General features: G+C 45.1%; 1 protein-coding gene across 1 annotated transcript in view; it reads right to left on the reverse strand.

Annotated features, from left to right (window-relative positions):
• LOC311126361 (membrane-associated phosphatidylinositol transfer protein 3-like) overlaps window positions 1–13,130 on the reverse strand; it is a gene marked incomplete at both ends in the record, with an annotated part of 49,347 nt that overhangs the window by 19,562 nt on the left and 16,655 nt on the right. Inside the window, 2 exons of the mRNA XM_084200367.1 lie at window positions 933–1,081; window positions 1,459–1,662. Coding sequence (XP_084056493.1) covers window positions 933–1,081; window positions 1,459–1,662 — 353 coding nt within the window. The remainder of the gene's footprint in view (window positions 1–932; window positions 1,082–1,458; window positions 1,663–13,130) is intronic.

Consider the following 13,130-nt stretch of genomic DNA (forward strand, 5'->3'; position numbering starts at 1 on the left):
CTAGACGCCGGATGGGGGGTCTTCAATATCTCGTGGAGTGGGAGGGGTACGGTCCGGAGGAGCGGTGCTGGGTGCCAAGGAGGGACGTGCTAGACCAGTCCCTACTGACCGATTTCCATCGGGGTCATCCTGCGCGCCCTGCTCCGCGTCGTCCGGGTCGTCCTCGAGCTCCGGGTCGGCGCACGGCTGGAGCCGCGCGTCAAGGGGGGGGTACTGTCACGGTTTCGGCCGAGGCTGCTCCTCTTCCTTGTTCGGGCGGACTTCGGCGGTCGTCGTCTCCGGAGTACTAGCTGCCACCGTTCGATGTTTTTTGTTCTTTTGGTTTTGTCTGTGCATAACACCTGTCCCTTATTTGTGTCTTGATTATTCTCCTTATTTAGTTGGGTTGTTTGGGGCAGGTGTTATGCGTGATTGTTATTGTCAGTTTGCCTCCGAGTAGTTCTCTCTCTCGTTTGTTTAGTATTTTCGAGAGTTCGCACTGCGTGCGCCTTTTCTTGTTTTTCCGCACTGTGTGTTGTGCGTAATTGTTCGTGCCGCCCGGTTGGGTTGGCGACTCATTCCCGTGTTGGGATACATATATATACTAAAGTCCGTTGAAGAACCTCCTTGTCCCTGCGCTTGATTCCTGCACTACATCTACACTCAACACTCTGACATGCACACTCTTGGCATTCCCTCAACCAGCTTCATGAGGTAGTCACCTGGAATGCATTTCAATTAACAGGTGTGCCTTCTTAAAAGTTAATTTGTGGAATTTCTTTCCTTCTTAATGTGTTTGAGACAATCAGTTGTGTTGTGACACGGTAGATGTGGTATACAGAAGATAGCCCTATTTGGTAAAAGACCAAGTCCATATTATGGCAAGAACAGCTCAAATAAGCAAAGAGAAACAACAGTCCATCATTATGGTACTGTACATATGGGGGTCTTACCTGTCGGAGCACAAACGCAGCTACATCAGTGGACTCCCAGTAGGAGGCATGGAAGAGATGAGGCAGTGCCACGGTGGGGAAGGAGGTCAACACGTCTGGGCAGTACAGAGCATAGTCCAACCTCTTAGAGCCCCACCAGCTACTGGAAACTGAGGCGCACACACACACACACGCACACACACACACAGAGAGAGAGAGAAACACACAGAAGGGAGAGAATGAACACAGGACTATCAAGATAATAAGGTTTTCTTGGAGTTATTTGAAGTGATTTGTGGGTACTAATGGTAATATTCATATGGTCTTTTAGCCACCACAGTATTAACATTAGAAGTAGGTTAATCTGAGGTAAAAGCTGGAGAGGCACAGTTGGATCTCCTTAGTCTGGCTATATGTTCCCACCGTAGATAATTGATTAAATAATGTATAAAGCATAGTTCCAATGTGCCCTTTTGATCTGATCGCTAATGAGCAGTGTCCACCTCTCTCTCTCTCCTGTCTCTCTTTCATTCTCTCTCCCACTCACTGTTGGTGATGGTGGTACTCATCCGGCCCACAGAGCAGAAGGATGTCTCACTGTCCACGCTGGTCACACTGGCCCTGCGCCCTCCTCCTCCTCCTCTTCCTCCCTTCCCACTGCTGTCTGTCTCAGGGGAAGGGGGCAAGGTCGGGGCACCAGGACTGGGCTCTGCCTCAAGGAACACCTCTGGGTGGCTTTGGATACTGTCAGCTAGAATGAGAGCGGGACAGAGAGAAAGAGAGAGAGAGACAGAGGGAGAGAGCAGTAGAAAGAGTGAGAGAGGGAGAGGGAGGGAGAGTTTAATCATATAACAATGGACTAGTAACGTTCTCTGTGAATCAATACTGTTACATGGTCTAATAGGAGAGTATGTGGTATTGGCTTGTTTCGCGTGTCCTAGAGGAAAGCCTTGGACACACACACAGTGTCAGGTAATTAGGTTGGGCTTGTGATGATCCAGGGATTGTGACCGATGGTGATGACCAATCAACACACCCAACCCCAGGAGCTGAGAGAGAGAGGTCAGTGAGGGAAACTGTAAACAACTACATTACCTAGTTACTCATCACCCTGTATGTTTGGATGGATGTGTTTGTTTTGTCCCCCCACATTACAGCCATTGTTTGCTCTGTAGACCTGTAGATGGAAGAAGGAAACGTGTATTTCCCCTGTGATATATATGGTTGTATCAGAGAACATGGACCTGTCTCTACAAGACATGGCATCGTAGTAGCAGATCACATCAATAATATAACTCTTAGAGAGACAAGTGACCGCTCCCTCTGTTCAATGATACATTTATGTTGAACTTCACAGGAGCCTTTCTGGAATAAAGAAGGAGAGCGGGAGGGAGAGAGAGTGCGAGTAAGAGGTAGGACTGGTGGAGTTATGTCACACATGCAGCTAACAAAAACATATGGAAATGTCTGCTCTACCCAAAATTATAACCAAATAATTGCAGCATTACCGCAAAAATGGAAGAGGAAAGTGGAAGGGGGAAAAAGTAAGGAACTTGTCTGTCGGCCCTGCATTAAAGAACATAATTGGTTAAAGAAAATTGTGATAAATAAAAAAGTATACCAGTTTAATTTAAGGACCAAAGGATTGACAGCTGTCCCATATAGATTGCAAAATAGTTGGGAAGAGATTTTTGACGTACCGATTCCATGGCATAGTGTTTATGAACTGATACGCAAAACGACGCCGGATTCAAAACGTATACATTTTCAATTTAAATTATTATACAAAATTCTTGCTACCAATAGAATGTTATTTATATGGGGGATACAATCTTCCCAGCTCTGCAGATTTTGTTGCGAAGAGACAGAATCGTTAGATCATTTGTTTTGGTACTGTCCATTCGTTGCTTGTTTTTGGACACAGGTCCAGGAATGGCTAAAGGATTGCAATATTTACCTGAAGCTAACCCTGCATATAGCACTACTGGGTAATCTGAAAAGTCATAGTTCCCACGGGGGCCAGTATGAAAAATAAAAAATAATGTATGCACTCACTTAACTGTAAGTCGCTCTGGATAAGAGCGTCTGCTAAATGACTAAAATGTAAATGTAAATGTAATAGTTAATCGATCAATAATATAATAATACTTTTAGCAAAAATGTTTATTTTCAATTTACAATCTGTAGAAACAATGAGAATAGAAGGGTTCAGAACTTTTGTAAAACATCACAGTACAGTTGAAAAATATATGGCAAATAGAAATCCAATATGGATGGTGTTAAGAGACATATGGGAGGTGTTTAATGGAGTTGAAGGATGGGACTAATAACAACTAACAACAACTAATAACAACAAGATAACTAATGTAAAGCATACTGTGTCCTTAATAAGTATATAGGTTATAGGTTGAGAGCTTTTGTGAAAGAGCACAGTTAGAAAGATATGGCATATAGAAGCAAACCGGATGGACATCATGAAAATGATCGGAGAGGTTGAGGGTAGAGGAAGTTCAGGAGTAAAAACAAACAAAATAGAATTATTGTAAAATTGACTGTGTCCATGAAATGTATATAGTATGTATAAGCTGGAAGTCGAGGCCTAAGCATTGTTGTTCACTAGTTTACTCCAATTAGGGAATGGGTGGTGGGGTTGGAAAGTAATAAAGGGAAATATATATTTTTAAAGGATATGTATATATATGTATGTATATGTATTTATATGTATGTATGTGTATATGTATGTATGTACAGTTGAAGTCATAAGTTTACATACACTTAGGTTGGAGTCATTAAAACTCGTTTTTCAACCACTCCACAAATGTCTTGTTAACAAGACATTTTCGGTTAGGACATCTACTTTGTGCATGACACAAGTAATTTTTCCAACAATTGTTTACAGACAGATTATTTCACTTATAATTCACTGTATCACAATTCCAGTGGGTCAGAAGTTTACATACACTAAGTTGACTGTGCCTTTAAACAGCTTGGAAAATTCCAGAAAATGATGTCATGGCTTTACAAGCTTCTGATAGGCTAATTGACATCATTTGAGTCAATTGGAGGTGTACCTGTGGATGTATTTCAAGGCCTACCTTCATACTCAGTGCCTCTTTGCTTGACATTCTGGGAAAATCAAAATAAATCAGCCAAGACCTCATAAAAAAAATGTAGACCTCCACAAGTCTGGTTCATCCTTGGGAGCAATTTCCAAACGCCTGAAGGTACCACGTTCATCTGTACAAACAATAGTATGCAAGTATAAACCCCATGGGACCACGCAGCCGTCATACCGCTCCTAGAGATGAACGTGCTTTGGTGCGAAAAGTGTAAATCAACCCCATAACAACAGCAAAGGACCTTGTGAAGATGCTGGAGGAAACAGGTACAAAAGTATCTATATCCACAGTAAAACGAGTCCTATATCGACATAACCTGAAAGGCCGCTCAGCAAGGAAGAAGCCACTGCTCCAAAACCGCCATAAAAAAGAGAGACTACGGTTTGCAACTGCACAAAGATCGTACTTTTTGGAGAAATGTCCTCTGGTCTGATGAAACAAAAATAGAACTGTTTGGCCATAATGACCATCGTTATGTTTGGAGGAAAAAGGGGGGACGCTTGCAAGCCGAAGAACACCATCCCAACCGTGAAGCACGGGGGTGGCAGCATCATGCTGTGGGGGTGCTTTGCTGCAGGAGGGACTGGTGCACTTCACAAAATAGATGGCATCATGAGGAAGGAAAATGATGTGGATATATTGAAGCAACATCTCAAGACATCAGTCAGGAAGTTAAAGCTTGGTCGCAAATGGGTCTTCCAAAGTTGTGGCAAAATGGCTTAAGGACAACAAAGTCAAGGTATTGGAGTGGCCATCACAAAGCCCTGACCTCAATCCTATAGAAAATTTGTGGGCAGAACTGAAAAAGCGTGTGCGAGCAAGGAGGCCTACAAACCTGACTCAGTTACACCAGCTCTGTCAGGAGGAATGGGCCAAAATTCACCCAACTTATTGAGTTTAAACGTATTTGGCTAAGGGGTATGTAAACTTCCGACTTCAACTGTAGAAGAAAAACATATGGGGGATTGGAAGTGATGGAGACAATTACATTGATGGAAGTTACAATCTATCTGCAATATTAAAGCTGATCTACCCCCCCCCCCCTAAAAAAAAAAGAGAGAGAGCAATGAAGAGAAATGAGAAAGACAGATAGACAAGGGAAATGTGTCATCATTTCCTATACAGTGAGGGAAAAAAGTATTTGATCCCCTGCTGATTTTGTACGTTTGCCCACTGACAAAGAAATGATCAGTCTATAATTTTAATGGTAGGTTTATTTGAACAGTGAGAGACAGAATAACAACAACAAAATCCAGAAAAACGTATTTTAATGAGGGAAATAAGTATTTGACCCCCTCTCAATCAGAAAGATTTCTGGCTCCCAGGTGTCTTTTATACAGGTAACGAGCTGAGATTAGGAGCACACTCTTAAAGGGAGTGCTCCTAATCTCAGTTTGTTACCTGTATAAAAGACACCTGTCCACAGAAGCAATCAATCAATCAGATTCCAAACTCTCCACCATGGCCAAAACCAAAGAGCTCTCCAAGGATGTCAGGGACAAGATTGTAGACCTACACAAGGCTGGAATGGGCTACAAGACCATCGCCAAGCAGCTTGGTGAGAAGGTGACAACAGTTGGTGCGATTATTCGCAAATGGAAGAAACACAAAATAACTGTCAATCTCCCTCGGCCTGAGGCTCCATGAGATCAACGTTGCTTTCACCCGCCCACCTGACTAGAATCACTACTCTCGTCTGACATAGAATATGTGGACAACTACAAATACCTAGGTGTCTGGTTAGACCGTAAACTCTCCTTCCAGACTCACATTAAGCATCTCCAATCCAAAGTTAAATCTAGAATCGGCTTCCTATTTCGCAACAAAGCCTCCTTCACTCATGCTGCCAAACATGCCCTCGTAAAACTGACTATCCTACCGATCCTTGACTTCGGCGATGTCATTTACAAAATAGCCTCCAACACTCTACTCAGCAAATTGGATGTAGTCTATCACAGTGCCATCCGTTTTGTCACCAAAGCCCCATATACTACCCACCATTGTGACCTGTACGCTCTCGTTGGCTGGCCCTCACTACATATTCGTCGCCAAAACCACTGGCTCCAGGTCATCTATAAATCATTGCTAGGCAAATCCCCGCCTTATCTTAGCTCATTGGTCACCATAGCAACACCCACCAGTAGTATGTGAACCAGCAGGTATATCTCACTGGTCATCCCCAAAGCCAACACCTCCTTTGCCGCCATATATTCCAGTTCTCTGCTGCCAATGACTGGAACGAACTGCAAAAATCTCTGAAGCTGGAGACACTTATCTCCCTCACTAACTTTAAGCATCAGTTGTCAGAGCAGCTTACCGATCACTGCACCTGTACACAGCCCATCTGTAATTAGCCCACCCAACTACCTCATCCCCATATTGTTATTTATTTTGCTCATTTGCACCCCAGTATCTCTATTTGCACATCATCTTCTGCACATCTATCACTCCAGTGTTAATACTAAATTGTAATTATTTTGCACTATGGCCTATTTATTGCCTTATCTCTGTCACGTACGTTAGACGGAGTAGACCAAGGCGCAGCGTGATGAACAAACATATTTATTATCTTTAGTGATAATAAAAAAACAACAAACAACAAACGATACGTGCAGTCCTAAGGTTAACTCAAACACGGAACAAACCAAACGGAACAAGGTCCCACAAACACTAAGGGAAACAGACTGTTTAAATATGGCTCCCAATCAGAGACAACCAGCAACAGCTGACACTCGTTGCCTCTGATTGGGAGCCACTCGGGCCAACATAGAAATACCACAACTAGAACTCCCACACAGAACATAAACACATAGAATTTACACACCCTGGCTCAACATATAGAGTCCCCAGAGCCAGGGTGTGACAGTACCCCCCCCCAAAGGCGCGGACTGCGACCGCGCCTGAACATAAACAAACCAGGGGAGGGCTGGGTGGGCATTCCTCCTCGGAGGCGGTTCCGGCTCCGGGCTAGACCACCACCCTCCAATAATCCACCCGTAGCGCCCCTGGTCCGGTCTGGCCCCACTGGCTGGAGCTGAATTGGACATCGTAGGAGCGGATAGCTTCAGCTCCGGTGTGGAGCAGCTGACCGGTACCTGACCAGGCACCGGTGACCCAGGCACGAGTTGTGCCGGACTGACGACGCACACCCCTGGCTTGGTGCGTGGAGCAGGAACGGGCCGGACCGGGCTGACGATGCGCACCCCTGGCTTGGTGCGTGGAGCAGCTACGGGCCGGACCGGGCTGACGATGCGCACCCCTGGCTTGGTGCGTGGAGCAGGAACGGGCCTTACCAGGCTGACGACTCGCACCCCTGGCTTGGTGCGAATAGCAGGAACAGGCCGGGCCGGGCTGGCGACGCGCACCCGTAGGCTTGGTGCGAGGGGCAGGGACAGGCCGGACCGTACTGGGAACACACACCACTGGCCTTAAACGGGGATCAGGAACGGGCCGGACCGGACTGGCAATACACCTCAGTACCTCTCGCCGCGCCTCTACATCTTCCTTCCCTCTTCTCACCAATGGCTCCCGTAACCTGGTGGCCTTCTGAATTCGCCCCTTATCTGCCTCCAGCAGCCCCGTCGTCCATGCCATGTGCCCCCCCCTAAAAATGTTTTGGGGTTGCCTCTCGTCCATCCGACGACGACACTGTTGACGCCGTTGCTCCTCTCTCGCCAGGGCCTTAATCCTAGCCCATGGCCCTTTTCCCCCAAGCATGTCCTCCCAGGACCACACTTTGCCCACCTGGGCCATCGCCAACCTCTCCAGCTCCTTTCCCGGCGCTTCCTCCCATGTCCAGGCTGCCTGCTCCTGGACACGCTGCTTGGTCCTGGAGTGGTGGGATCTTCTGTCACGTACGTTAGACGGAGTAGACCAAGGCGCAGCGTGATGAACGAACATATTTATTATCTTTAGTGATAATACAAAACAACAAACGATACGTGCAGTCCTAAGGTTAACTCAAACACGGAACAAACCAAACGGAACAAGATCCCACAAACACTAAGGGAAACAGACTGTTTAAATATGGCTCCCAATCAGAGACAACCAGCAACAGCTGACACTCGTTGCCTCTGATTGGGAGCCACTCGGGCCAACATAGAAATACCACAACTAGAACTCCCACACAGAACATAAACACATAGAATTTACACACCCTGGCTCAACATATAGAGTCCCCAGAGCCAGGGTGTGACAATCTCCATAACTTACTACATTTGCACACACTGTATATAGATTTTCTATTGTGTTATTGACTGTATGTTTTGTTTATTCCATATGCAACTCTGTGTTGTTGTTGTTTTTATCGCACAGCTTTGCTTTATCTTGGCCAGGTCGCAGTTGTAAATGAGAACTTGTTCTCAACTGGCTTACCTGGTTAAATAAAGGTTAAATAAATACAAAATATATATACTGTATATGTCACTCCCTTTGGTTCCTTCCCTAGGCGTTATTGATTCTGTTACTCTGTTCCTGTCTGTACACTACTCTTGTTTTTTTTTTCTCCATGTTTTATTTATCATTAAATGCACTCCCTGTACTTGCTTCCCGACTCCCAGCGTACATTGTTACAAATATCCCATAATGACAAAGCAAAAACAGGTTTTTAGAAATGTTTGCAAATGTATTAAAAGTAAAATCCGGAAATATTACATTTACATAGGTATTCAAACCCTTTACTCAGTACTTTGTTAAAGCAGCTTTGGCAACGAATACAGCCTCAAGTCTACTTGGGTATGACGCTACAAGCTTGGTACACTTGTATTTGGGAAGTTTCTCCCATTCTTCTCTGCAGATCCTCTCAAGCTCTGTCAGGTTGGTTGGGGAGCATCGCTGCACAGCTATTTTCAGGACTCTCCAGAGATGTTAGATCGGGTTCAAGTCCGGGCTCTGGCTGGCCCACTCAAGGACATTCAGAGATTTGTCCCGAAGCTACTCCTGCGTTGTCTTGGCTGTGTGCTTAGGGTTGTTGTCCTGTTGGAAGGTTAACCTTCACCCCTAGTCAGAGGTCCTGAGTGCTTATCAAGGATCTCTCTGTACTTTGCTCCGTTCATCTTTGCCTCAATCCTGACTAGTCTCCCAGTCCCTGCCGCTGAAAAACATCCCCACAGCATGATGCTGCCACCACCATGCTTCACCGTAGGGATGATCCTTGTTTCCTCCAGACGTGACACTTGGCATTCAGGCCAAAGAGGTCAATCTTGGTTTCATCAGACCAGAGAATCTTGTTTCTCATGGTCTGAGAGTCTTTAGGTGACTTTTGGCAAACTCCAAGCGGGCTGTCATGTGCCTTTTACTGAGAAGTGGCTCCCGTCTGGCCACTACCATAAAGGCCTGATTGGTGGAGTGCTGCAGAGATGGTTGTCCTTCTGGAAGGTTCTCTCATCTCCACTGAGGAACTCTAGAGCTCTGTCAGAGTGACCATCGGGTTCTTGGTCACCTCTCTGACCAAGGCCCTTCTCCCGCAATTGCTCAGTTTGGCCAGGCGGCCAGCTCTCGGAAGATTCTTGGTGGTTCCAAACTTCTCCCATTTATGAATGATGGAGGCCACAAAAATATTTAATACATTTTAGGATAAGGCTGTAACATAACAAAATGTGGAAAAAGTCAAGGGGTCTGAATACTTTCTGAAGGCACTGTATATGTCTGTAATAGCTTGACAATATACTCTCGCTCTCTGGCAGTAGCATAACTCGGGCTAAGGTATGGTTGGCATGGTTACAGTTTAGTGTTACAGTACAGTGTTGTTGTTTATTGTAATGAAAGGCTGTAGTAAAGGCTATCTGTAGTAAAGGCTATCTGTAGTAAAGGCTATCTGTGGTAAAGGCTATCTGTAGTATAGGCTATATGAGTGCATCCACATTGTTCCAATAAATTCTCCAGCTCTGGCAACATTATCATTAGCCTTCCGTAACAACTATGCTATGGTGTACCGTACTGTAGACAGAAAGAGGGAGGGGAAGGACAAAGCCAGTAAATTGAGTGTAAAAAAGAAAAGAAAAGCATCGACATACCAATATCCATATAAGCAACCCAATAACAATATCCTATGGGGTTTGTCCCAAATGACACCCTATTTTCAAGTAGCGCACTACTTTTGACCAGGGCCCACTATAGGGAATAGGTTCCCATTTGGGATGCAGACACAGTCTGTTGTCGGTCTGTCCTCCGTCTCAATTACATATAAGGCACTTGCAGTATAGCATGGTAATCTCTCTCATTACATTTAACATTGACTGACCGTGCCTCTGAAAGGAACAGACAGTCTGAGTGTCTGCCTGGGGAACGTTCCATTGAGTGTCTGCCTGAATGTCTGCCTGGAGAACGTTCCATTAAGTACAGCCATATTTAAGGGCAGGTCTGTGTGTGTATGATGTGTGTGTGTGTGTCTGTGGATGCGTGCATGCATATATGTGTATGTGTGGGTGATTACTGGTTACCGAGCTGTGAATTACTGGATGCCACAGATGTAGAGGGTGGACCAGTTTGATTACATGTTTCTTAGCAGGCTACGGCCTCTCCATGTTGAACCAGTGGATCCATCAGTAGCCATGTATTTAGTTTTTACATTATGACAGGGCCAGTAGAACACAGAAAGGCTGGATGATTTATATTATGGGGAGCAGGGGGGAGGGGATGAGGGGGGAACAGTTTGAGCGAGCAGCATGGATGACAGGATATGGAGATACAGTATACAATGAGAGCATTTGCCTGTATCAGAATGCTAAACAGGGAGCAGTGCATCTCCACCTCTACTGGTCATCTGTTAGAGGACTCCCATTTGTATTCCTCTATTTAACCAGCTATCTATGGAGAGGCAATGTGTTTGCTGGATGTTTGTTTTGATGATGCTTGAATGTTTATGTGTGTTTATGTGTGTGTGTGTGATTTTATGTATTTATGTGACTATATTCCTGTGTGTTTGCATGTCTGCATATCAAAATATGTTATTGTGAGCCGTCATCTATCAGCTCGGTTCTTAAAGGATGTCTACTTTCATTATGCAATCCATTCAAGTGAGGTTAACTCTTCGTATGTGACCTTTAGCGGAGCGTTTAAACAAAGCATTGGATGCTCCTCCAGCCTCTATCCGGCTGTCAGTCTAATTTCCCCTGTCTGTAAGGGACTGGCAACCGCAGCGGAATACCAATTCCAGGCTGCTTTCCCAGGCAGGTGTGTTGGGGAATCAGGTGGAGCTAAAACAGGCCTGCAGTGATGGTGGCCAGTTTGGACTGGTCTTTTTATAGGCATGGGTTAAGGTACCATGGATAGTCACATACATATTCACAGTGTCATACATGGCTAAGTAAATGTTGGAATGTAAATGAGAGAGTGAAATTAAGGTTCTGTTGTATGGCAATTAGTGTACAAAATGTGACTGGGTGTGACAGATATTTTCCTTCATCTGTTGTATCCTTTTACACATGCACGTAGTCAAGCACATGCATGGACACACACACACACTACGGTTTCCATTAGCCTAAAAAAATTGAAAGCTGATAAATAAAACTGGTGCCAGCCAATAGTCCGAGAGAATAAAAAAAATCCCATTGCAAAATAATGCTTTTTATCCTATTCATTGTCGGAAATACCTGTAGATGGAAATACATTTGACTGGTCATCCTTATCGGTCTATAGGTTCATTTGCATAATTTAGTGGAATTAAATTAAATTGTGTGTATTTTCGTTAGTCGTTATGTTTATCACACGAGCACAGGGTACAGATACAGAGCCTATGAGCTGCTACCGCTTCTCAAACAGCTCATGTTGCTGCTGGAGTGAAATGTGCTTTTATAAGCCCAATCATTGCGTAACCATTCTAAATGCAATCGCGTGTTAAAAACAGTTTCAATGGCCACAATGAAAAAGAGCTACTAAAAAGAGCTTTATTTTTCAATTGGTAATTGAAGTGTGCTTACCATTCGCCATTCAAGTGCACATACGAAAAGGCAGGGAGGCTTCTTTCTCCAGTAGCCAACGGCACAATTCTAGTCATTTTAGTAACCCATGCTAGTTGTTGCATCTTTAGAGCTCCCCTTTTCTAAATTTCCCTGCATCCTCTGTTAAGATGAATAACCATAATCTAAATGTGAATTCTGTCATTCTGAACACCATTACGCACCCAATGCATATGGGTCCAGTACATTTCTCAAATGTCCTTAAAATGAGAATGCTGCAGGCCAAATGACCGGCACCACATTCTACTAACCCTGACACACACACACACACACACACACACACACACACACACACACACACACACACACACACACACACACACACACACACACAAACACACACACACACAAGCACACACTCATCTGCTATCTTTAATGAGCCCCGTTCCTTCTACTCTCAGTGGGTCCTCATCCTCTGTCACTTTAGTGTTAGTGGGGACTTTGTCTTTCACAGCACACTGCACACAGACAGGGAACGCTGACTGTGACGCACTGTCTGTCGAGAGAAAGAAACATCACCAGTGACTGAGAGAGAGAGAGAAAGATAGATGAGAGAGAAAGAAAGAGAGAGAGAGAGAGAGAGAGAGAGAGAGAGAGAGAGAGAGAGAGAGAGAGAGAGAGAGAGAGAGAGAGAGAGAGAGATGAGAGAAAGACAGAACCTTCTGAATGTTGGTGACTGTCATTTAATGCAAAATATAAAATAAAATGTTTGAAAGAAAGGGGTGGCAGAATCTGCGGGTAAAACAGAGAGGGATGAAGAGGGTGGGAAAGAGAGACAAGATGCAGAGAGAAAGAGAGAGAGAAAGAGAGATAGAGAGAGAGAGAGAGGCAAGAGGTAGAGAGAGACAGAGTGAGAGAGAGAGAGAAATAGGGAGTGAGATGACAGTCTCTAAGGGGGAGGTAATGACAGGGAGGTAGGAGAGGGGTGAGAGGAGAGGGCAGGGAGGTAGGAGAGGGGTGAGAGCAGAGGGCAGGGAGGTAGGAGAGGGGTGAGAGCAGAGGGCAGGGCGGTAGGAGAGGGGTGATAGCAGAGGGCAGGGCGGTAGGAAACGGGTGAGAGCAGAGGGCAGGGCGGTAGGAGAGGGGTGAGAGCAGAGGGCAGGGCGGTAGGAAAGGGGTGAGAGCAGAGGGCAGGGAGGTAG

The sequence above is a fragment of the Coregonus lavaretus genome (genome assembly GCF_964263955.1).
Source record: "Coregonus lavaretus genome assembly, contig: HAP1_SCAFFOLD_4125, whole genome shotgun sequence".
In the NCBI taxonomy this organism is placed as follows: Eukaryota; Metazoa; Chordata; class Actinopteri; order Salmoniformes; family Salmonidae; genus Coregonus; species Coregonus lavaretus.